Genomic DNA, 26,397 nt, shown 5'->3' with positions numbered 1-26,397 from the left:
AACCTTCCATTAAAAAGGCAAAAATGAAACTTGACATGGAACATGATGAGGCAATCATTTTTGGAAAATCGGTTAATTTACAGTTTACCCAGTCAGGGCATTATTGTATCCCCTTAATAAAAACCTGATGTTTCTCATCAGTGTGTTAGGCAAGTATTAATGGCATCAGGTGATAAGGATGAGAGGAAAAAAAACGAATTGTCTTAAAGTTACATAGACAATTTGCCCACTCTACTTGTCAACGTTTAAAAGGATGCAGGTGTAGTTGATGAGTATACGAGGCTAATAGACGGGTTTAGTGAGAACTGTGAAATCATAGAAAGGTTACAGCATGGAAGGAGGCCATTCAGCCCATCGAGTCCATGCCGGCTCTATGCAAGAGCAATCCAGCTAGTCCCACTCCCCCGCTCTTTCCCCGTAGCCCGGCAGATTTTTTCCTGTCAAGTACTTATCCAGTTCCCTTTTGAAGGCCATGATTGAATTTGCCTCCACCACCCCCTCGGGCAGTGCATTCCAGATTATAACCACTCGCTGTGTACAAAAGTTTTTCCTCATGTCACCTTTGTTTCTTTTGCCAATCACCTTAAATCTATGTCCTCTGGTTCTTGACCCTGCTGCCAATGGGAACAGTTTCTCTCTATCTATTCTGTCTAGACCCTTCATGATTTTGAATACCTCTATCAAATCTCCTCGCAACCGTCTCTGTTCCAAGGAGAACAACCCCAGCTTCTCCAGTCTATCCATGTAACTAAAGCCCCTCATCCTGGAATCATTCTAGTAAATCTCTCATGCACCCTCTCTAACGCCTTCACATCTTTCCTAAAGTGCGGTGCCCAGAACTGGACACACTACTCCAGTTGTGGCCAAACCAGTGTTTTATAAAGGTTCATCATAACCTCCTTGCTTTTGTACTCTATGTCTCTATTTATAAAGCCCAGGATCCTGTGTGCTTTCTTAACCACTTTCTCAGCCTGCCCTGCCACCTTCAACGATTTGTGCACATATACCCCCAGATCTCTCTGTTCCTGTACCCCTTTTAGAGTTGTGCCCTCTAGTTTATATTGCCTCTCCTCGTTCTTCCTACCGAAATGTATTACTTCACATTTTTCTGCATTAAATTTCATCTGCCATGTGTCCGTCCATTCCACCAGCCTGTCTATATCCTCTTGAAGTCTATCACTATCCTCCTCACTGTTGACTACCCTTCCAAGTTTTGAAATAGTGCCCTGTACACCCAGGTCCAAGTCATTAATATATAACAAGAAAAGCAGTGGTCCAAGTACCGACCCCTGGGGAACACCACTGTACATCTCCCTCCAGCCTGAAAAACAACCGTTCACCACTACTCTCTGTTTCCTGTCCATTAGCCAACTCTGTATCCATGTTGCTACTGCCTGCTTTATTCCAAAGGCTGCAATCTTGATGATAAGCCTACCACGCGGCACTTTATCAAACGCCTTTTGAAAGTACAAGTACACCACATCAACTGCATTGCCCTCATCTACCCTCTCTGTTACTTCATCAAAAAACTCTATCAGGTTAGTTAAATATGATTTTCCTTTAACAAATCCATGCTGGCTTTCCCTAATTAATCCACACTCGTCCAAGTGACTGTTAATTCTGTTCCGGATTATCGTTCCTAAAAGTTTCCCCACCACTGAGGTTAAACTGACTGACCTATAGTTGCTGGGCTTATCCTTACACCCTTTTTTGATCAAGGGTATAACATTTGCAATTCTCCAGTCCTCTGGCACCACCCCTCGTATCTAAGGATGTTTGGAAGATTATGGCCAGTATCGCTGCAATTTCCAGCCTTACTTCCCTCAGCAACCTAGGATGCATCCCATCCGGACCGGGTGACTTATCTACTTTAAGTACAGCTAGCCTTTCTAGTATCTCTTCTTTATCAACTTTTAGCTCATTCACTATCTCAACTATATCTTCCTTCACTGAGACTCTGACAGCATTTTCTTCCTTGGTGAAGATAGATGCAAAGTACTCATTTAGTACCATGGCCATCCCCTCTGCCTCCATGAGTAGATCTCCTTTATGGTCCCTAACCAGCCCCACCCCTCCTCTTACACCTCGTTTACTGTTTAAATGCCTGTAGAAGACTTTTGGATTCCCTTTTATGTTGGCCGCCAGTCTACTCTCCTACTCTCTCTTTGCCCCTCTTATTTCCTTTTTCACCTCCCCTCTGAACTTTCTATATTTTGCCTGGTTCTCACTTGTTTTATCGACCTGACATCTGTCATACACCCCTTTTTTCCATTTCATCTTATTCACTATCTCTTTTGTCATCCAGGGAGCTCTGGCTTTAGTTGCCCTGCCTTTCTGCCTCATGGGAACGTACCTAGACTGTACTCAAACCATCTCCTCCTTAAAGGCTGCTCACTGTTCAATTACGGTTCTGCCTGCCAATCTTTGATTCCAATTTACCCTGGCCAGATCTGTTCTCATCCTATTGAAATTGGCCCTCCTCCAATTGAGTATTTTTACTTTAGAGTGGTCTGTGTCCTTTTCCATAACTATTCTAAATCTTATATTATGATCTCTACTCGCTAAATGCTCCCCCACTGACACTTGCTCCACTTGGCCCACCTCATTCCTTAGAACCAAGTCCAGCAATGCCTCCTTCCTCATTGGGTCAGAAATGTGCTGCTTAAGTAAGTTATCCTGAACACATTTCTACAATTCCTCCCCCTCTGTGTCCCTTATTATTACTATCCCAACATATATTAGGATAGTTGAAGTCCCCCATTATCACTACTCTATGGCTCTTGCACCTCTCTGTAATTTCCCTACAAATTTGCTCCTCTATCTCTTTCCCACTAGTTGGTGGCCTATAGAATACACCCAATAGTGTAATGGCACCTCTATTGTTTCTTAACTCTAACCAAATAGATTCTGTCCTTGACCCCTCCAGAACATCCTCTCTCTCCACAACTACAATATTTTCCTTAATCAATAGTGCCACACCCCCCCTTTGTTTCCTTCCCTATCTTTCCTGAACTCCTTGTATCCAGGAATACTTAGTACCCAATCCTGCTCTTTTTTTGAGCCACGTCTCCGTTATCACCACAACATCGTATTCCCATGTGGCTATTTGCCCCTGCAGCTCACCAACCTTGTCGCCAATTTGTAAGAAGTATAGACGCTCGCCTCCATGTCCTATTGTAAGTGTTCCATTAGCACGTGACTTCAATGAGGTCGTTGCCATGGATCTAAAGGTATTAGACAAAGACAGAAATGTTTTCATCTTGCATTTTATTGACCTAGCTACTAGATTTAGTATTTCTACATTAATATATAGTAAGGAGAAGAAGGTTATTCTAGATAAAATTATGGAAAAATGGATAGGGACTGGACTTGTGACACTAGCAAAGTTTTTGACCGATAATGGAGGTGAATTCGCTAACACGGTTTTTAGAGATATGTGAGAGAATATGAATATAATTGACATGAATAACAGCAGCTGAGAATCCTTTTAGCAATGGTCAGAGAAAATTCATAGAGCACTGAGGCATCGTATTAGACCAGCTGAGACAGAGTTCAATTCAGGAGATTTGGTGTACAATAAAAGAAAGGATCATAGAGAATGGAAAGGCCCTGGTAAGGTAATAGGTCGTGATGGTAAGACAGTACTTGTCCAACACGGCAATCAAACTGTTAGGGTTCATTCTTCACGATTAATTGGAATTATTTATAAAATCTCAGTAAATGTAAGCAAACGAGACACCTTGTGCCTCAGATGTTCATGATTTTTTTGATGAGTTTCCTGAGGTACAGACTAAGGTAGATCAAGGGCTGGACAGTGGTAATGTCAGTAATCAAGAAACATATGACCGAGCTATCACATCCACAGAACAATTACCCAAAGTGGGTACACGGGTGACATATGTTCCAGAAGGGACTAACGAATGGAGGGATGCAACAATTTTGGGACGTGCAGGCAAAGCTACTGGTAGGTTTAAATATTGGTTGAATGTTCATGATGATGGCCATGAAACAAGATCCATGGACTGACAGAATGGGGTAAAAGATTGGAGAGTACGAAAGCGGAGTACAAGTAGCGATAGAGAGTCTGGAAGTGAATCTCATGTCAGAAAACGATGGTGAACTAGAGATGAGAGAGGGAGATCTCGCAGTAGAAGTAAAAGATGTAGCTTGACTAAGTCAGACAATGAAACAAAACAGAACAGTCACGTAACAGAAATCCTCATGATCATGAAATTTTGGTGGCGGCCAATAAACTTGAGGATAGATGAGTAAGAGAGGCAAAACCAAGGAAGTGAGATAGTTGGAAAGAATTTAGAGTTTATTCTGAGTTAACAGATAAGGGTCAACAAGCTTTGTCGCGTAGATGGGATTTAGTGAAAAAGTCCTTGCAGATGGAACTTATAAGGCTAAAGCGAGGTTGGTAGCTCGGGGTTTTGAAGAGAAACTGGGTGATGCTCCCACTGCTGGAAAGGTAATCTTAAAAAAAAATTGGCTCTTTTGGCAACATATTGATGGGAGTGTAGGTCAATTGACATAAAAGGCCGCATTTCTGCAGGGCGATACTTTTCAGGGACAAGTGTATCTGAAACCGCCTAAAGAGGCAGCAGATGCGGAAGGAAAGCTATGGAAACTAAACAAATGAGCCTATGGCCTGAATGATGCTTCCAGGGTATGGTATTTTTCAGTGAGATCAGTTTTGCTGAGAACAGGCTGTGTTCAACTCAAAGCAGATTCCGCAATGTTTTATTGGTAACATAATGGAAAACTTTCAGGCATCTTCATGGTGCATGTTGATGATTTTTTATGGGGTGGTACTGTGGAATTTGAGAAATTCGTCATTAATAAGATGAAAGTAGAATTTAAAATTGGGAGTCAGGCCTGTGGGGCTTTTAAATATTGGTTTAGATATTAAGTAGAGAGGGTCGGGTATAAGTTTAAATCAACAGTCCTATTTAGTGAGTGTTACTGCCATCCTGGTGAATCGTACAAGGTCATCACAGATAGGTGATGTTCTATCTAAAGAAGAGACAGAGCAATTATGAAGCTTGATTGGTCAGTTGAATTGGTTGTGCACTCAGACTAGACCAGATGCTAGTTTTGATGTGTTGGAGTTAAGTACTTCAATAAAACCCCCCATAGTAGAGAATGTTTTAAGGGCAAATAAAACATTACAAAAATTAAATATAGATAAATGGGTATTTAAGTTTCCCATCCTTAGGTGACCCAAAGAAAATGAAGCTAGTTATCTTTAGCGATGCTTCACAGGCTAAATAAAAAAGGCTAATCTCAATTTAGTTATAGCAATTAGTGTTTTTTTTGTGAATCAAGGTCCCTGGTGTTGTTAACATTCTCTAAATTAAGAGTAATTTAAAGGAGTAAACTCTTTAAAGGGAGTAAATAACGAGCTTAATCCAAGGCAAGTCATGGCAGCAGAGCTCGCACCTGTGATATGCTCCTCCTGCACTATGTGGGAAGTCATGGACACTACCAGTGTCCCTGGCGACCATGTGTGCAGGAAGTGTGTCCAGCTGCAGCTACTGACTAAGCGTATTTCGGAGCTGGAGCTGCGGGTGGATTCACTGTGGAGCATCCGCGATGCTGAGACTATCGTGGATAGCACGTTCAGTGAGGTGGTCACACCGCAGGTAAAGATTATGCAGGCAGAGCAGGAGTCCCCTGGGGCCATCTCCCTCTCAAACAGATATTCTGCTTTAGATACTGTTGGGGGAGATGGCTTATCAGGGGAAATCAGCAAGAGCCAAGACCGTGGCACCACGAGTGACTCAGCTGCAAAGGAGGGGAGGAATAAGAGGGGCAGGGCTATATTGACAGGGGATTCAATTGTAAGGGGAACAGATAGGCGTTTCTACGGCCACAAACGTGACTCCAGGATGGTATGTTGCCTCCCTGGTGCTAGGGTCAAGGATGTCATGGAGTGGCTGCAGGACATTCTGGAGGGGGAGGGTGAACAGCCAGAGGTCGTGGTCCATATCGGTACCAACGACATTGGTAAAAAAAGGGATGAGGTCCTGCAAGCAGAATATAGGGAGTTAGGAAATAAATTAAAAAGCAGGACCTCTAAGGTAGTAATCTCCGGATTACTCCCATGCCACGTGCTAGCGAGAGCAGAAATAGGAGAATAGACCAGATGAATGCGTGGCTTGAGAGATGATATAGGAGGGAGGGGTTTAAATTCCTTAGGCATTGGGACTGATTCTGGGAAAGGCAGGACCGGTACAAGCTGGACGGGTTGCACCCAAGCAGAACCGGGACCAATATCCTCGTGGGGCATTTGCTAGTTCTGTTGGGGAGGGTTTAAACTAGTATGGCAGGGGGATGGGAACCAAAGGGCAGGTACAGATAGGACAAATTCAGACTCGGAAACGGGAAGTAGAAAAACAGTTAGTGACATAGTTAGCGACTTAGAAAGGCAAAAGAAGCAAAGGTTAACTAGTGTTCAGCACAGGAATTTGACGGGGTTAAAGGGTATATACTTCAATGCAAGGAGTATTACAAACAAAGCAGATGAGCTAAGGACACAGATAGACACATGGCAGCATGATATCATTGTTATAACGGAAACCTGGCTTAAAGAGGGGGATAATTGGCAGCTCAATATCCCTGGATATAGAGTTTTCAGGCAGGATAGAGTGGGTGATAAAAAAGGAGGGGGGGTAGCATTATTGGTTAAAGAATCAATTACAGTTGTGAGAAGGGATGATATGTTAAATGGATCATCAATCGAGGCCATATGTTTGAACTAAGAAATAAAAAAGGGGCAGTCACACTACTAGGAGTGTACTATAGACCCCCGAATAGCGAAAGGGAAATAGAAGAACAAATATGTAGGCAAATTTCTGAGTGCAAAATAAGAGGGCAATAATACCCGACCCTCTCTACTTAATATCTAAACCAATATTTAAAAGCCCCACAGGCCTGACTCCCAATTTTAAATTCTACTTTCATCTTATTAATGACGAATTTCTCAAATTCCACAGTTTCCCGAACATCAACTGGGATTCAAACATTGTGAGGGGCACAGAGGGCGCAAAATTCTTGATCAGTGTCCAGGAGAACTTTTTTAGCCAGTACGTGACAAGCCCAACAAGAGGGGATGCAATTCTAGATTTAGTCCTGGGAAATGAAGATGGGCAAGTGGGTGAAGTGACAGTGGGTGACCCTATTGGGGATAGTGACCACAATTCAGTTAGTTTTAGCATTATTATGGAAAAGGACAGAGTTAAATCAGGAGTAAACATTTTAAATTGGGGGAAGGCAAATTTTACAGAACTAAAAAGGTGATTTGGCAGAAGTGGACTGGACACAACTACTTGAGGAGAAATCAGTGGCAAACCAGTGGGAGGCACTAAAAAGTGAAATTCTACGGGTACAATGCAGACACATCCCCTCAAAGAAAAAGGGTGGCACTGCCAAATTTAGAGCCCCCTGATTGTCTAGAAGTAAACGGGGCAAGATAAAGCAGAAAAAGAAAGCTTATGACTGTCACAGGAAACTAAATACTACAGAAAGCCGAGAGGAGTATAGAAAGTACAGGGATGATGTAAAAAAGGAAATAAGGAAAGCAAAGAGAGGGCATGAAAAAATATTAGCTAGTAAGATTAAAGAAAACCCAAAGATGTTTTGTCAGCACATTAAGAACAAGAAGATAGCTAAGGAAAAGGTGGGATCTATCAGGGATGATAAGGGTAACTTGTGTGTAGAAGCAGAGGATGTGGGTAGGGTTTTAAATGAATATTTTGTCTCCTTATTCACAACCGAAAGGGATGATCCAGACGTAGTAGTTAAAGAGGAGAGGTGTGAAATATTGGATAAGGTAAACATAACGAGAGAGGAAGTACTAGAGGGACTGGAATCCTTGAAAGTTGATAAGTCACCAGGGCCGGATGGATTGTTTCCTAGGCTATTGAAGGAAGCCAGGGAGGAAATAGCGGATGCTCTGAGGATCATTTTCCAATCCTCACTAGATACAGGGGAGGTACCGGAGGACTGGAAGACTGCAAACGTAGTGCCATTGTTTAAAAACGGTACGAGGGAAAAGCCGAACAATTATAGGCCGGTCAGTCTTACCTCGGTGGTGGGCAAACTGTTAGAATCATTACTGAGAGATAGGATAAACTGTCACTTGGAAAGGCATGGTTTAATCAGGGATAGTCAGCATGGATTTGTTCAGGGAAGGTCATGCCTTACAAATCTGATTAAATTCTTTGAGGAAGTGACGAGGAGGATTGATGAGGGTAGTGCAGTGGATGTTGTCTGCATGGATTTTAGTAAGGCAATTGATAAGGTCCTACATGGCAGACTGGTCAGAAAGGTAAAAGCCCATGGGATACAGGGAAATGTAGCAAATTGGATCCAAAATTGGCTCAGTAAGAAAGGGTAAAAGTCGATAGATGTCTTTGCGAATGGAAATCCGTTTCCAGTGGTGTGCCACAGGGCTCAGTGTTGGGTCCCTTGCTGCTTGTGGTATATATTAATGATTTGGACTTGAATGTAGGGGGGCATGATTGGCAAATTTGCAGACGACACAAAAATTGGCCATGTCGTTGATAGTGAAGAGGATAGCTGTAGACTCCAAGAAGATATCAATGGGTTGGTGGAGTGGGTGGAAAAGTGGCAAATGGAGTTCAACCCGGAGAAGTGTGAGATAATGCACTTAGGGAGGGCAAACAGGAAAAGGGAATACGCAGTAAACGGAATATATTGAGAGGGGTAGAGGAAGTGAGAGACCTTAGAGTGCATGTCCGCAGGTCCCTGAAGGTGGGAGTACAGGTAGATAAGGTTGTGAAGAAGGCATACGGAATGCTCTCTGTTATTAGCCGAGGTATAGAATACAAAAGCAGGGATGTAATGATGGAACTGTATAAAACGCTGGTAAGGCCACAGCTGGAGTATTGTGCGCAGTTCTGGTCACCACATTACAGGAAGGACTTAATTGCTCTGCAGAGAAGATTTACAAGAATGTTGCCAGGGCTTGAAAATTGCAGCTACGAGGAGAGATTGGATAGGCTGGGGTTGTTTTCCTTGGAGCAGAGGAGGCTGAGGGGAGACTTGGTTGAGGTGTACAAAATTATGAGGGGCCCTGATAGAGTGGACAGGAAGTACCTGTTTCCCCTAGCGGAGAGTTCAAGAACTAGAGGACATGGATTTAAGCTGATTGGCGGAAGGATTGGAGGGGACATGAGGAAAAACTTTTTTACCCAGAGGGTGGTGGGTGTATGGAATTTGCTGCCCGAATTGGTGGTAGAGGCAGGGACCCTCAACTCTTTTTTTTAAAAAAAAAGTACCTGGACCTGCACCTAAAGTGCTGTAAGCTGCAGGGCTACGGACCGGGTGCTGGAAGGTGGGATTAGAATGGGCACCTGGTTGTTCTTCGAGCCGGCGCGGACACAATGGGCCGAATGGCCCCCTTCTGTGCTGTATCTTTTCTATGATTCTATGCTAACCTTCCTGATGGTTATTATAGTGCAGCTGGTCTCATAGTTTTTTTTATGGGTGAGAATAGGAAATGTTGTCCTTTCAGCTTGGGAAGCTAAGAAAATGAAAGAGTTGTTAAAAGTACTCTGGCTGCTGAAACACTGGCTCTTGTTGATGGAGTGGATATGGGAATCTATTTGACAAATATCTTGAGTGACATCCTGTACAATGGGAGCACTGAAGATCGTATACCCTTTGAATGTTATGTAGACAATCGTTCATTGTGGGATAATGATACACTACGAATAATGTGAGTGAGAAAAGATTATGGATTGACCTTGCTGGCTTGAAACAAATGTTGGAGAGAAAGGAAATTTCTCAAATTAAATGGGTGGATTCAAGCCATCAACTGTCAGATTGTTTTACTAAAAGAAGTCCATGTACGAAGAAATTACTCGGAGTCCTGGAGAAGGGTCGCCTCACAATGGAATGGTGTGAATAGGATAAGTTGTACAGAGTATGGAAGTTTTTGATTTTTGAAATTTTTGTTTGTATTGTATATGTAAAGTTTAATTTTTTATTTAAAGAGCGAGCAGAGACTCTTTTAATTGTATGATTTATATCAATTAGTGTTAATTGTATTCAGGTGGTGAGTATCAATTGGGGACTCTCTTGTATCCATTTATAAGAGAGCTGATCTCGGGTGTGGTGTGTGTGTAAGGGGAATCCCTGTGAATAAAGGCTTGGACACAACTGAAGACCAGGCTCCAGTATTCTATTCATCATATGGCTATCCAGTTATAACACCAAAGTACTTTTGAAATGCAGTCACTGATGTAACGTAGGAAAAATGGCAGACAATTTGCTTACAGACAGCAAAAGAGATAAATGACTTGTCAAAAAGGCTTATTTTCTTGTGGAACTACTTGCATTTATATAATGCCTTTAACGTAGTGAAATGTCTCAAGGTGCTTCACAGGACCGTTATCAGATAACAAAATTGTCACTGAGCCAAAGATATTAGGACAAGTGACCAAAAGCTTGGTCAATGAGAGAGGTTTTAAGGGGCATCCTAAAGGACAGAGAGGTGGAGAGGTTTAGGGAGGGAATTCCAGAGGTTAGGGCCTGGGCAGCTGAAGGCACGGCCGCCAATGGTGGAGCGATTAAAATCGGCACGAGGTGGAGCGCAGAGATCCACCTTGGAGGGTTGTAGGGCTGGAGGAGGTTCCAGAGATAGGGAGGGGGCAAGACCCTGGAGGGATTTGAACACAAGGATGAGAATTTTGAAATTGAGGTGTTCCCGGACTGGGAGCCAATGTAGGTCAGGGAGCACAGGGGGTGATAGGTGAACGGGACTTGGTGCGAGTTAGGATACGGGCAGCAGAGTTTCAGATCAGCTTAAGTTTATGGAAGTTGAAAGACGGGAGGCCGGCCAGGAGGGCATTTGAATAGGAAATATATGCCACTCCATAGTGCAAAAACAACTGAACTGAAATGCACAGAAGCATGTTCTGCAGAAGTGAGGTCAGAGCTGAATCTGGTGATCTCAGATGGACCTGACTGACCATCTCCAGCCTGGAGTTTGATGTTATTGATTATTAATGTCACTCTTCACCTTTCTCCCCCTGTATGTTGACCTCCCTAATAGGGACGGAACAGGCTCCCTCCTGGTTACAGTTCGGAAACACAGCAACCTGTAAACAACTTGGAAGCTCCTTTCAGAGTTACAGAACATAACTGAGCACTGTAACCCACCCACAAACAGCCAATCGGTCCTCACCGTACCTCACAACGCTACACGAGGGTAAAATCCTAAATATGAGGATCTCGCTTCCCTTTGTGTGAAGAAGTGCTTCCTGACATCACCCCTGAACAGTGTAAGGATATACACTGCCTTGGAGGGGGTGCAGTGCAGATTCACCAGAATGATACCGGGGCTAAAAGGGTTAAATTATGAGGACAAGTTTGCATAGACGAGGCTTGTATTCCCTCAAGTCTATAAAATTAAGGGGTGATCTAATTGAAGTGTTTAAGATGATTAAAGGATTTGATAGGGTAGATAGAGAGAAACTATTTCCTCTGGTGCAGGAGTCCAGAACAAGGGGGCATAACCTTAAAATTAGAGCTGGGCCATTCAGGGGTGATGTCAGGAAGCATTTCTTCACACAAAGGGGAGTGGAAATCTGGAACTCTCTCCCCAAAAATGCTGTTGAGACTGGGGGTCAATTGAAAATGTCAAAACTGAGATTGATAGATTTTTGTTGGTTAAGGGTATTAAGGGATATGGAACCAAGGCGGGTAAACGGAGTTAAGATACAGATCAGCCATGATCAAACTGAATGGTGGAACAGGTTCGAGGGACTGAATGGCCTCCTCCTGTTCCTATGTTCCTAAATTAAGTGAAACTCATCACCACTCCAATCCCACTCCTTATTTTATTTTCAAACCCTGATTATTCTATAGCTGGAAGTCTCAAATAAAGCCAGTTAAAGTATATACAGCAGCAACGTCCTCCTTATCTCAAAAGTAGCAGCTGCAACTAGTGTTGGGAACAAAATCTCCACGTGAGACAACTGTTGGGCACGTTCCAGAAATCCCTTGGAGGAAAAAAATGGAGGGCAATGATTGGGACATGAAGGTCTGAAGGGGGCTCAGCAAAAAAATATATTTGGGAATCTCTGCTGTAATGGAACCTAGACCCGTTCACTGCACCCAGGAACATAGGAACAGCGGAGGCCGTTCAGCCCCTCAATACTGTTCCGCCATTCAATTAGATCATGGCTGATCTGTGCCTCAGCTCCATTTACCCGCCATGACTCCATATCCCTTGATACCCTTACCCAACCAAAATCTGTCGAAATGGAAGTGCTTGTGGTGTTACAAACAATGCCGGACAGGAAAAGACCCTCTGGTCCATCCAACCTGTCCCACACAGCCGTGAGGTGATCTCTGCCCCACCCAGAAACGGGTCCAGCTCTCGCTTGAAGGGATTCAGTGAATTGGCGTCCACCGGATGAACCAGCAGCCTGTTCCAGAGGTTCACTATTCTCTGGGGAAGAACCACCCCCTGACATCGAACCTCGATCTGGTCTTATACAAATTAAAATTGTGACCCTCGGTCCTCCCGAACCTATTTAATTGGAACAAACTGTCAACTGGAACACAATCTATTCCCTTCATCATCTTATAAACCTCGATCAGATCACCTCTAAATCTACACTTCTCTAAAGTGTAGAGTCCCAACTCTTTTAGCCAATCTTGATAACGAAGATAAAATGTTAATGTGAACTCTCTGTGTTTTCTTTTTAGGGGAATATTTTATTAGCAGCCGAGACTGAATTTGACCAACAGCACTGGCTGGAGATGCTGCAGGAATCTGGAAAGGTGTAAGTACAGCAAAGGATCATTGGGAGCTGAACAGCCCATTGCATAGACTGTAAAAACGGGCCAGCAGAATATATTTCAACAAATTAACTAATTTTCACGAAAAAGATAGCACAGAAGGGCTTTTGGCCAAGATTGCTATGTAATAATGTTAGCTTCGAAAGTTCCTGGCAGGTACCCAGCTCCCGGGAGGGCCATATACGGCTGCAGTGACCTCATTCACAGTGTTAATGGGCTGTTGCTTCCTTCTGTAAACCTACGTGTGTCAGTAGCAGGGTGAAAGGATAGAAGAAAAAGAAAGACTTGCATTTATATAGCGCCTTTCACAACCTCAGGACGTCCAAAAGTGCTTTACAGTCAATGATGTGCTTTTTGAAGTTTTTTTTTATTCGTTCATGGGTTGTGGGCGCTGCTGGCGAGGCCGGCATTTATTGCCCATCACTAATTGCCCTTCAGAAGGTGGTGGTGAGCCGCCTTCTTGAACCGCTGCAGCCTCCTCCCGATATCCCCACCATCACAGAAGCCAGTCTTCAGCCAATTCGATTCACTCCACTTGATATCAAGAAACGGCTGAGTGCACTGGATACAGCAAAGGCTATGGGCCCCGACAACATCCCAGCTGTAGTGCTGAAGACTTGTGCTCCAGAACTAGCTGCGCCTCCAGCCAAGCTGTTCCAGTACAGCTACAACACTGGCATCCACCCGACAATGTGGAAAATTGCCCAGGTATGTCCTGTCCACAAAAAGCAGGACAAATCCAATCCGGCCAATTACCGCCCCATCAGTCTGCTCTCAATCATCAGCAAAGTGATGGAAGGTGTCGTCGACAGTGCTATCAAGCGGCACTTACTCACCAATAACCTGCTCACCGATGCTCAGTTTGGGTTCCGCCACGACCACTCAGCTCCAGACCTCGTTACAGCCTTGGTCCAAACATGGACAAAAGAGCTGAATTCCAGAGGTGAGGTGAGAGTGATTGCCCTTGACATCAAGGCAGCATTTGACCGAGTGTGGCACCAAGGAGCCCTAGTAAAATTGAAATCAATGGGAATCAGGGGGAAAACTCTCCAAAGGCTTGAGTTATACCTAGCACAAAGGAAGATGGTAGTGGTTGTTGGAGGCCAATCATCTCAGCCCCAGGACACTGCTGCATGAGTTCCTCAGGGCAGTGTCCTCGGCCCAACCATCTTCAGCTGCTTCATCAATGACCTTCCCTCCATCATAAGGTCAGAAATGGGGATGTTCGCAGATGATTGCACAGTGTTCAGTTCCATTCGCAACCCCTCAGATAATGAAGCAGTCCGAGCCCGCATGCAGCAAGACCTGGACAACATCCAGGCTTGGGCTCATAAGTGGCAAGTAACATTCGTGCCAGACAATGACCATCTTCAACAAGAGAGATTCTAACCACCTCCCCTTGACATTCAATGGCATTACCATCGCCGAATCCCCCACCATCAACATCCTGGGGGTCACCATTGACCAGAAACTTAACTGGACCAGCCATATAAATACTGTGGCTACAAGAGCAGGTCAGAGGCTGGGTATTCTGTGGCGAGTGACTCACCTCCTGACTCCCCAAAGCCTTTCCACCATCTACAAGGCTCAAGTCAGGAGTGTGATGGAATACTCTCCACTTGCCTGGATGAGTGCAGCTCCAACAACACTCAAGAAGCTCGACACCATCCAGGACAAAGCCGCCCACTTGATTGGCACCCCATCCACCACCCTAAACATTCACTCCCTTCACCACCGGCGCACAGTGGCTGCAGTGTGTACCATCCACAGGATGCACTGCAGCAACTCGCCAAGGCTTCTTCGACAGCACCTCCCAAACCCGCGACCTCTACCACCTAGAAGGACAAGAGCAGCAGGCACATGGGAACAACACCACCTGCACGTTCCCCTCCAAGTCACACACCATCCCAACTTGGAAATATATCGCCGTTCCTTCATCGTCGCTGGGTCAAAATCCTGGAACTCCCTTCCTAACAGCACTATGGGAGAACCTTCATCACACGGACTGCAGCGGTTCAAGAAGGCGGCTCACCACCACCTTCTCAAGGGCAATTAGGGATGGGCAATAAATGCCGGCCTTGCCAGCGACGCCCACATCCCATGAACGAATTTTTAAAAAAAGTCCGTGTGGTGAAGGTTCTCCCACAGTGCTCAGTCTGTGCCAGAAGTGAGAGACCCGCCATATTGGACGGGGCTCCTCTGTAGGCGTGCAGAGCGCGCCTGAAACTGGCGGTCGGTCCATCACATCAGCCAATCAGGGGCCTACGTCCCGTGACAGCCCCCTTTGCCAAATTGGACTATGAATGATCCGCTGCGGTCAGTTTCTTAAAGGGACCACGCTGTTTACTTACCTTATTATGGAGGCGGGAGGGGCCAGAGCGGAAGTGCTACTCCCAGCTCCATATTAAAATTGGGCAGCGCTCGGCGCCCCCTCCTGCCACCAGCCCCATTCGGTATGAGCAGCCCGAGCTGCCCAAAGATTCTGCCCCGATTCGGGCGTGGTCGAATTTCTAGGCTATTGTTTATAATGGCAGGAGCAATATATGTGGAGTTGAGGTTGAAGATCAGCCATGGTCTGATTGAATAGCGGAGCAGGCTCGAGGGGCCGTATGGCCTACTCCTGCTCCTATTTCTTATGTTCTTATACCATGCACAGTGTATTATTCCGCTGCTAAGGTGGAACTGTGTGAGAGTCGACCTATCCCTTTAAATCCACAAAATATATTTGTTAAACAAACGCTGCAGTCAAGCAGAGTTTAATTGCTGTTGGTGAGAGAATTTTTTTAGTAAATTTCTGGCTGCAGATCGGTAAACACACTGAATGAAATGACCTTTTCATTATTTGCTCTTTTGTTCGAATAGGGCTGGGTGTTTGAAGTGTGACAGAGGCTGTGAAGCCCCTTTTGATACAAGCAGGTCTGGATACTGTCACACTGAGCTTCCTTTACTCTCTTCTCTCCACAGAACGTGGCAGAACGCCCAATTAGGGGAAGCGATGATCGGAAGCCTTGAAGCACAAGGCCTGCAGCTTGCCAAAGAGAAGCAGGAATACTTAGGTCAGCCGTGAATTACAAACCAGGATTAGATTCTGGTCCAAGATGTGATTTTGTGATTTGGTTGGAGAGCGTTGAGTGGGCTGTAAAATTACCGACGCTGAACAATATGTTCTCTGTCGCAGAGAAATTAATGTCGGCTGCACTTAGCACCTGCTCCTGATTGCTAAATATAATTCAGTAATGTGCAGTGTGATCCCTCGGGCATTGAGTAAATTGGAAAATGTACAGCTTGCTGCCTCTCATGATCAGAAAACATGAAATCGGGCAGCCAGCGTCTTTTGATGCCCACTTCCTCAAATTGGATTCTCACCCCCGTGCATTTTCAGAGGATTTAATTACCCTCTTGGTTCAACCTCGGTTTGCGGGTTCCACACTCTCCCCACCTCCCCCCCCCCCCACCACACCCCCAAGGCAGGGGGTCCCCACACTAGAGTTGCCAACCCACCAGGATTGCCCTGGAGTCTCCAGGAATTAAAGATTAATCTCCAGGACACTGCTGCAAGCAATCCAGGGAGAAAAATCATAGGGGCATTAAAATTGTTTTAAAAATTTTATTTTTGAACAGTTCCATAGTATTATAATAGGTACAGCACAGGAGGAGGCTATTTGGCCCATCAAGCCTTTGCCGACTCTTTGAAAGAGCTATCCAATTAGTCCCACTCCCCTGCTCTTTCCCCACAGCCCTGTAAATTTTTCTCTTAGTATGTATCCAATTCCCTTTTGAAAGTTATTATTGAATCTGCTTCCACCACCCTTTCAGGCAGTGCATTCCAGATCATAACAACTGCATAAAAAATGTTTCCTCATGTCACCTCTGGCTCTTTTGCTGATCACCTTAAATCTGTGTCCTCTGGTTACCGGCCCTTCTGCCACTGAAAACGGTTTCTCCTCATTTACTCTATCAAAACCCTTCATGATTTTGAACACTTCTATCAAATCTCCCCTTAACCTTCTCTGTTCTAAGGAGAACAACCCCAGCTTCTCCAGTCTCTCCACATAATTGAAGTCCCTCATCCCTGGCACCATTCTAGTAAATCTCCTCTGCACCCTCTCTAAGATCTTCACATCCTTCCTAAAGTGTGGTGCCCAGAATTGAACACAACACTCCAGCTGAGGCCTAACCAGTGTTTTATAAAGGATTAGCATAACTTCCCCACTTTTGTACTCTATGCTTCTATTTATAACGCCCAGGATCCCATTTGCTCTTTTAACAGCCTTTTCAACTTGTCCTGCCACCTTCAAAGATTTGTGACCCCCAGGTCTCTCTGTTCCTGCACCCCCTTTAAAATTGTACTATTTAGTTTATATTGCCTCTCCTCATTCTTCCTACCAAAATGTCTCACTTCTCTCCATTAAATTTCATCTGCCACGTGTCTGCCCATTTCACCAGTCTGTCGATGTCCTCCTGAACAAGGATGAGGTCCTGCAGGCAGATTTTAAGGAGCTAGGAAAGAGATTAATAAGCAGGACCTCAAAGATAGTAATATCCAGATTACTCCCAGTGCCATGCACTAGTGAGAACAGAAATAGGAGGATGGACTATATGAATGTGTGGCTGGAGAAATGTTGGAGGAGGGAGGGATTTAAATTCCTGGGGCATTGGGACCAGTTGTGGGGGAGGTGGGACCTGTACAAGCCGGACGGGTTGCACCTCAACAGGGCCGGCACCAAGATCGTTGCGAGGAGGTTTACTAGTGCTGATGGGGAGGGTTTAAACTAGCTTGGCAGGGAGATGGGAACCTGAGTGTAGATTCAAGGGAGAGAAGCAGAGCTGGAAATGGAAGGCAGAAAATTAGTAAGTGAGTTTGGAAGGCAGAGGAAACAAAGGTTAGAAACTAGACAACAAAGGAGTTTGTCAGTGCTTCATGGAAATACCTCAATGCAAGGAGTGTAGAGAATAAGGCAGATGAGTTGAGGGCACAGATAGACACGTGGCAGTACGATATCTTAACAATTACAGAAACATGGCTTAAGGAGGGGTAGGAATGGCAACTCAATGTTCCTGGTTACAGGGTTTTCAGATGAGATAGAGAGGGGGATAAAAAAGGAGGGGTGGCAATATTGGTTAAAGAAACAATTACAGTTGTGAGGCGGATGATATGTTGGAAGGATCATCAAATGAGTCCTTGAGCTGAAGAACAAAAAAGGGGCAGTCACACTACTGGAAGTGTACAATAGACCCCCAAACAGTCAGAGGGAGATAGAGGAGCAAATATGTAGGCAAATTTCTGAGAAGTGCTAAAACAATAGGGCAGTAATAGTAGGGGATTTCAACTACCCGAATATTAACTGGGATACAAACAGTATAAAAGGTACAGAGGGCGCAAAATTCTTAAAATGCATTCAGGCGAACTTTTTTAGCCAGTATATAGCAATTCCAACAAGAGAAGGGGCAGATCTGGACTTAATTTTAGGGAATGAAGCTGGGCAGGTGGAAGAAGTAGCAGTGGGAGAGCATTTTGGTGGTAGTGATCATAATTCAGTTAGTTTTAGTGATCATAACTCAGTTACATTTAGTACAGTTATGGAAAAGGACAAAGATAGATCAGGAGTAAAAGTTCTCAACTGGGGAAAGGCCAATTTTACTAAGCTGAGAAGTGATTTAGCAAAAGTGGACTGGAAACAGCTACTTGAAGGTAAATCAGTGTCAGAGCAGTGGGAGTCATTCAAGGGGAGATTCAAGGGGTTCAGAGTAAACATGTTCCCACAAAGAAACAGGGTGGGACTGCCAAATCTAGAGCCCCCTGGATGACAAGGAGCATACAGGGTAAGATAAGGTAAAAAAGGGAAGCTTATGTCAGACACCGAGAGCTCAATACTACAGAAAGCCTAGAGGAGTATAAAAAGTGCAGGGGTGAAATTAAAAAGGAAATTAGGAAAGCAAAGAGAGGGCATGAAAAAATATTGGCAAGTAAAATCAAGGAAAACCCAAAGATGTTTTATTAATACATAAAGAGCAAGAGGAAAACTAAGGAAAGAGTAGGGCCTATTAGAGACCAAAAAGGTAAACTGTGTATGCAGGCGGAAGATGTGGGTATGGTTCTGAATGAATACTTTGCATCTGTCTTCATAAAGGAGAGGGATGATGCAGGGATTTTTAAAAATTCGTTCATGGGATGTGGGAGTCGCTGGCAAGGCCGGCATTTATTGCCCATCCCTAATTGCCCTTGAGAAGGTGGTGGTGAGCTGCTTTCTTGAACCGCTGCAGTCCGTGTGGTGAAGGTTCTCCCACAGTGCTGTTAGGAAGGGAGTTCCAGGATTTTGACCCAGCGACGATGAAGGAACGGCGATATATTTCCACGTTGGGATGGTGGGGAACGTGCAGGTGGTGTTGTTCCCATGCACCTGCTGCTCTTGTCCTTCTAGGTGGTAGAGGTCGCGGGTTTGGGAGGTGCTGTCGAAGAAGCCTTGGCGAGTTGCTGCAGTGCATCCTGTGGATGGTACACACTGCAGTCACTGTGCGCCGGTGGTGAAGGGAGTGAATGTTTAGGGTGGTGGATGGGGTGCCAATCAAGCAGGCTGCTTTGTCCTGGATGGTGTCGAGCTTCTTGAGTGTTTTTGGAGCTGCACTCATCCAGGCAAGTGGAGAGTATTCCATCACACTCCTGACTTGTGGCTTGTAGATGGTGGAAAGGCTTTGGGGAGTCAGGAGGTGAGTCACTCGCCACAGAATACCCAGCCTCTGACCTGCTCTTGTAGCCACAGTATTTATATGGCTGGTCCAGTTAAGTTTCTGATCAATGGTGACCCCCAGGATGTTGATGGTGGGGGATTCGGCGATGGTAATGCCGTTGAATGTCAAGGGGAGGTGGTTAGACTCTCTCTTGTCGAAGATGGTCATTGCCTGGCACTTGTCTGGAGTGAATGTTACTTGCCACTTATGAGCCCAAGCCTGGATGTTGTCCAGGTCTTGCTGCATGCGGGCTCGGACTGCTTCATTATCTGAGGGGTTGCGAATGGAACTGAACACTGTGCAATCATCAGCGAACATCCCCATTTCTGACCTTATGATGGAGGGAAGGTCATTGATGAAGCAGCTGAAGATGGTTGGGCCTAAGACACTGCCTTGAGGAATTCCTGCAGCAATGTCCTGGGGCTGAGATGATTGGCCTCCAACAACCACTACCATCTTCCTTTGTGCTAGGTATGACTCCAGCCACTGGAGAGTTTTCCCCCTGATTCCCATTGACTTCAATTTTACTAGGGCTCCTTGGTGCCACACTCGGTCAAATGCTGCCTTGATGTCAAGGGCAGTCACTCTCACCTCACCTCTGGAATTCAGCACTTTTGTCCACGTTTGGACCAAGGCTGTAATGAGGTCTGGAGCCGAGTGGTCCTGGCGGAACCCAAACTGAGCATCGGTGAGCAGGTTATTGGTGAGTAAGTGCCGCTTGATAGCACTGTCAACGACACCTTCCATCACTTCGATGATTGAGAGTAGACTGATGGGGCGGTAATTGGCCGGATTGGATTTGTCCTGTTTTTTGTGGACAGGACATAATTGGGCAATTTTCCACATTGTCGGGTGGATGCCAGTGTTGTAGCTGTACTGGAACAGCTTGGCTAGAGGCACAGCTAGTTCTGGAGCACAAGTCTTCAGCACTACAGCCGGGATGTTGTCGGGGCCCATAGCCTTTGTTGTATCCAGTGCACTCAGTCGTTTCTTGATATCATGTGGAGTGAATCGAATTGGCTGAAGACTGGCTTCTGTGATAGTGGGGATATCGAGAGGAGGCCGAGATGGATCATCCACTCGGCACTTCTGGCTGAAGATGGTTGCAAATGCTTCAGCCAGAAGTTAAGGGGGAGGAGTGTGAAATATTGGATGGGATAAACATAATGAGAGAGGAAGTATTAAGGGGTTTAGCATCTTTGAAAGTAGATAAATCACCAGGCCCTGGTTTAATGTATCCCAGGCTGTTAAAAGAAGCAAGGAAGGAAATAACGGAGGCTCTGACCATCATTTTCCAATCCTCTCTTGCTACAGGTGCGGGTGCCGGAGGATTGGAGGACTGCTAACATTGTATTGTTGTTTGAAAAGGGAGAAAGAGATGGACCGAGTAATTACAGGCCAGTCATTCTAACCTTGGTAGTGGACAAATTATTGGAAAAAAATTCTGAGGGACAGGATAAACTGTTACTTAGAAAGTCACTGACTAATCAAGGACAGTCAGCATGGATTTGTTTCGGGAAGGTCGTGTCTGACTAACTTGATTGAATTTTTTGAGGAGGTAACAAGGAGGGTCGATGAGCGTAATACATTTGATGTAGTCTACATGGATTTTAGCAAGGCTTTTGACAAGGTCCCACATGGCAGATTGGTGAAAAAAGTACAATCCCATGGGATCCAAGGGAATGTGGCAAATTGGATCCAAAATGGGCTCAGTGGCAGGAAGCAAAGGGTAATGGTCGACAGGAGTTTTTGTGACTAGAAGGCTGTTTCCAGTGGGGTTCCATAGGGCTCGGTAGTAGGTCCTTTGCTTTTTGTGGTATTAATGATTTAGACTTAAATGTAGGGGGCATGATTAAGAAGTTTGCAGAATATATAAAAGTTGGGCGTGTGGTTGATAGTGAGGAGGAAAGCTGTAGACTGCAGGAAGATATCAATGGACTGGTCAGGTGGGCAGAAAAGTGGCAAATGGAATTCAATCTGGAGAAGTGTGAGGTAATGCATTTGGGGAGGGCAAACAAGGTGAGGGAATACACAATAAATGTGAGGATACTGAGAGGTGTAGAGGAAGTGAGGGACCTTGGAGTGCATGTCCACAGAGCCCTGAAGGTAGCAGGACAGGTGGATAAGGTGGTTAAGAAGGTATACAGGATACTTTCCTTTATTAGCCGAGGCATAGAATATAAGAGCAGGGAGGTTATGCTAGAACTGTATAAAACACTAGTTAGGTCACAGCCTGAGAACTGTGTACAGCTCTGGTCTCCACATTGTCAGAAAGATGTGATTGCACTAGAGAGGGTGCAAAGGAGATTTATGAGGATGTTGCCAGAACTGGAGAATTTTAACTATGTGGAAAGATTGGATAGGCTGGGTTGTTTTCTTTGGAACAGAGGAGGCTGAGGGGAGATGTAATTGAGGAGTATAAAATAATGAGGGGCCTAGATAGAATGGATAGGAAGGACCTATTTCCCTTAGCAGAGCGGACAATAACCAGGGAGCATAGATTTACAATAATTGGTAGAAGGATTAATTGTCCAATTAGTCCCATTCCCCTGCCCTTAATAGCCATAATCGTCCAAATATCCTTAGATACGGGGGTGGTGCCAGAGGACTGGAGAATTGCAAATGTTACACCCTTGTTCAAAAAAGGGTGTAAGGATAAACCCAGCAACTATAGGCCAGTCAGTTTAACTTCATTGCTGGGGAAACTTTTAGAAATGATAAGGTAACAGAGAGCGTAGATGAGGACAATGCAGTTGATGTGGTGTAAGTGGACTTTCAGAAGGCGTTTGATAAAGTGCCGCATGGTAGGCTTGTCATCAAGATTGCGGCCCATGGAATAAAGGGGGCAGTAGCAACATGGATACAGAATTGGCTAAATGACAGGAAACAGAGAGTAGTGGTGAACGGTTGTTTTTTGGACTGGAGGGAGATGTACAGTGGTGTTCCCCAGGGGTCAGTACAAGGACCACTGCTTTTCTTGATATATATTAATGACTTAGACTTGGGTGCAGGGCACAATTTCAAAATTTGCAGTTGACACAAAACTTGGAAGGGTAGTAAACAGTGAGGAGGATAGTGATAGACTTCAAGAGGATATAGACAGGCTGGTGGAATGGGCGGACACATGGCAGATGAAACTTAACTCAGAAAAATACGAAGTGATACATTTCGGTAGAAAGAACAAGGAGAGGCAAATATAAAATAGAGGGCACAACTCTAAAATGGGTACAGGAGCAGAGCGTGGTGGAGGCAGATTCAATCATGGCCTTCAAAAAGAAACTGGATAAGCATTTGAAAGGAGAAGTTTGCAGGGCTACAGGGATAGGGTGTGGGAGTGGGACTTACTGGATTGCTCTTGCATAGAACCGGCGCAGACTCGATGGGCCAAATGGCCTCCTTCCGTGCTGTAACCTTTCTATGATTCTATAGGGGAATTGAGGAGAAATTATTTCACCCAGAGGGTGGTGGGGGTCTGGAACTCACTGCCTGAAAGAATGGTAGAGGCAGAAACCCTCAACTCATTTAAAAAGTACCTGGATGTGCACCTGAAGTGCCGTAACCTACAAGACTAGGGACCAAGAACTGGAAAGTGGCATTAGGTCGGAATGCTCTTTTTCGGCTGGCATGCACACGATGGGCCAAATGGCCTCCTTCTGTGACATGAATTTTTATGATTCTATTTCTGAGTTTTGGGTCATCTGCAAACTTTGAAATGATACCCTGAATACCCAAGTTAGTTTATTAGTTAGAAAAATATCTGAGATGGGAAAAAATGTTTGATTGACAGTGAAGAATAATGTAATCGAATAACGAAGAGTCTGTTCGCTTTGTGATTGGCCATGCGAATACGGGGCACCGTGAGGACGGACAATTTGAGTGACCAATGGTGAGAATGTGGGGGCGGGGCACCGTAAGGATTGACATGTTGGGTGACCAATGGTGAGAATGTGGGGGTGAGGCAGGTGGTCAGGTGATGAAACCTCCTGGAATATGTCCACCAGAGCTGGCGAGCCGACCCTGCCCTGAAGAGTGAGTAGTCTAGTTCCAGTCCTCCCTCCAGCGATAACCCTTCCTCCTCCATCTCCTTTCCCTTTGGCCTCTCCACACAAGAGGCATTTTAAGCCAATCCTCCCCTTACGTAGTATGTTACGTTCTGTGTGGAAACTAAGTGGGTATCAAATGTGGGATAGTTGACCTTTCAACTTTAATTTTACATTTTTCTGTCTCTTCCAATTCTTTTTTTATTCCAATTGGAAGCAGATTCAATAATAACTTTCAAAAAGGAATTGGATAAATAGTTGGGTAGGGAAATGGGACGAATTGGATTTCTCCTTCAAAGAGCCAGCACAGGCATGATGGACCAAATGGCCTCCTGTGCCGTATGATTCTGTGATAAAAGCTTTATTCCGATGGGTTTTCCTTCCTATGGACTCCCTGCCACCCATTTTGTAGGTTGAGCAACGTTCAGAACAAATTGAGTCCTTGTGGGTTTTCCCGATATCCCCACCATCACAGAACCCAGTCTTCAGCCAATTTGATTCACTCCACATGAAGTGAAGAAATGGCTGAGTGCACTGGAAACAGCAAAGACTATGGGCCCCGACAACATCCCGGCTGTAGTGCTGAAGACTTGTGCTTCAGAACCAACCGCGCCTCTAGCCAAGCTGTTCCAGCACAGCTATAACACTGGCAGCTACCCGACAATGTGGAAAATTGCCCAGGTATGTCCTGTCCACAAAAAGTAGGACAAATCCAATTGGCCAATTACTACCCCATCAGTCTACTCTCAATCATCAGCAAAGTGATGGAAGGTGTCGTCGACAGTGCTATCAAGCGGCACTTACTCACCAATAACCTGCTCACCGATGCTCAGTTTGGGTTCCGCCAGGACCACTCAGCTCCAGACCTTGTTACAGCCTTGGTCCAAACATGGACAAAAGAGCTGAATTCCAGAGGTGAGGTGAGAGTGACTGCCCTTGACATCAAGGCAGCATTTGACCGAGTGTGGCACCAAGGAGCCCTAGTAAAATTGAAGTCAGGGGGAATCAGGGGGAAAACTCTCCATTGGCTGGAGGCATACCTAGCACAAAGGAAGATGGGAGTGGGTGTTGGAGGCAAATCATCTCAGCCCCAGGACATTGCTGCAGGAGTTCCTCAGGGCAGTGTCCTTGGCCCAACCATCTTCAGCTGCTTCATCAATGACCTTCCCTCCATCATAAGGTTAGAAATGGGGATGTTCGCTGATGACTGCACAGTGTTCAGTTCCATTCGCAACCCCTCAAATAATGAAGCAGTCTGAGCCCGCATGCAGCAAGACCTGGTCAACATCCAGGCTTGGGCTCATAAGTGGCAAGTAACATTCACGTCAGACAAGTGCCAGGCAATGACCATCTCCAACAAGAGAGAGTCTAACCACCTCCCCTTGACATTCAACGGCATTACCATCGCCGAATCCCCCACCATCAACATCCTGGGGGTCACCATTGACCAGAAACTTAACTTGACCAGCCACATAAATACTGTGGCGACAAGAGCAGCTCAGAGGCTGGGTATTCTGCGGCGAGTGACTCACCTCCTGACTCCCCAAAGCCTTTCCACCATCTACAAGGCACAAGTCAGGAGTGTGATGGAATACTCTCCACTTGCCTGGATGAGTGCAGCTCCAACAACACTCAAGAAGCTCGACACCATCCAAGACAAAGCAGCCCGCTTGATTGGCACCCCATCCACCACCCTAAACATTCACTCCCTTCACCACCGGCGCACTGTGGCTGCAGTGTGTACCATCCACAGGATGCACTGCAGCAACTCGCCAAGGCTTCTTCGACAGCACCTCCCAAACCTGCGACCTCTACCACCTAGAAGGACAAGGGCAGCAGGTACATGGGAACAACACCACCTGCACGTTCCCCTCCAAGTCACACACCATCCTGACTTGGAAATATATCGCCGTTCCTTCATCATCGCTGGGTCAAAATCCTGGAACTCCCTTCCTAACAGCACTGTGGGAGAACCTTCACCACACGGACTGCAGCGGTTCAAGAAGGCGGCTCACCACCACCTTCTCAAGGGCAATTAGGGATGGGCAATAAATGCCGGCCTTGCCAGCGACGCCCACATCCCATGAATGAATAAAAAGAAAAGCCAGCTGGTTAAGCCGGTTTCCCAGACAACATTGGCTGGACTTGGCACTGTAAGGGTAAACTAGCAAGATCTAGCAGTGTTGATAACCCTTTGTGTGCCAGTGCCATCTAGCTGGGCCCCTCAGATACCCTTGTTATAGTTTTTGTTGTTCATTCTCAGGATGTGGGCCTCGCTGGCAAGGCTGGCATTTATTGCCTATCCCTAGTTGCAATGAGTTTGATACAACTGATACACTACAGATAAAGTGAAAACTGGAAGGCGTAAGGCGATTAACCCAGCATCAAAGCTGAAGGTCAGGCTAGGGTGTGTGGCCCAACTAAGAGTTCTATATACAAATGCACGGAGTATAAGGAATAAATTAAATGAACTACAGGTTCAAATTCAAATTGGAGGGTATGACATGATAGTTATTACTGAGAGATGGCCGCAGGTCTTCAGGAGAGATAGGGAAAATGGAAGCGGGGGAGGAGTAGCCTTAATGATTGGAGATGAAATCACCTCAATGATAAAGGAGGATATAACGAGAGGTAAGCAGCCAACTGAGACCTTATGGGTTGAATTGAGAAATAGGAAAGGATCTAAGACTATAGTGGGAATTGTGTATAGGACACCTGGCAGCAGCTCTGAAGTGTTAGATTGTATAAATGCAGAGATTAGACAAGCGTGTAAGAAAGGCATAGTGGTCTT

At 45.3% G+C, this 26,397-nt stretch overlaps 1 protein-coding gene and 1 long non-coding RNA gene across 4 annotated transcripts in view; one reads left to right on the top strand and one right to left on the bottom strand.

Moving 5' to 3' along the window:
- LOC137326216 (uncharacterized) overlaps window positions 1-26,397 on the bottom strand; it is a 121,799-nt gene that overhangs the window by 14,247 nt on the left and 81,155 nt on the right. For both annotated transcript variants that reach the window (XR_010964139.1, XR_010964141.1), the window contains exon 3: window positions 3,128-3,224. This is a non-coding gene — a long non-coding RNA (uncharacterized lncRNA). The remainder of the gene's footprint in view (window positions 1-3,127; window positions 3,225-26,397) is intronic.
- plekhd1 (pleckstrin homology domain containing, family D (with coiled-coil domains) member 1) overlaps window positions 1-26,397 on the top strand; it is a 120,981-nt gene that overhangs the window by 49,195 nt on the left and 45,389 nt on the right. For both annotated transcript variants that reach the window (XM_067991097.1, XM_067991098.1), the window contains exons 4-5: window positions 12,745-12,821; window positions 15,802-15,893. In XM_067991097.1, the coding sequence (XP_067847198.1) occupies window positions 12,745-12,821; window positions 15,802-15,893 (169 nt within the window). The remainder of the gene's footprint in view (window positions 1-12,744; window positions 12,822-15,801; window positions 15,894-26,397) is intronic.

This window comes from Heptranchias perlo, chromosome 10 (genome assembly GCF_035084215.1).
Source record: "Heptranchias perlo isolate sHepPer1 chromosome 10, sHepPer1.hap1, whole genome shotgun sequence".
In the NCBI taxonomy this organism is placed as follows: Eukaryota; Metazoa; Chordata; class Chondrichthyes; order Hexanchiformes; family Hexanchidae; genus Heptranchias; species Heptranchias perlo.
This window is presented reverse-complemented; position numbering and strand designations above follow the sequence as displayed.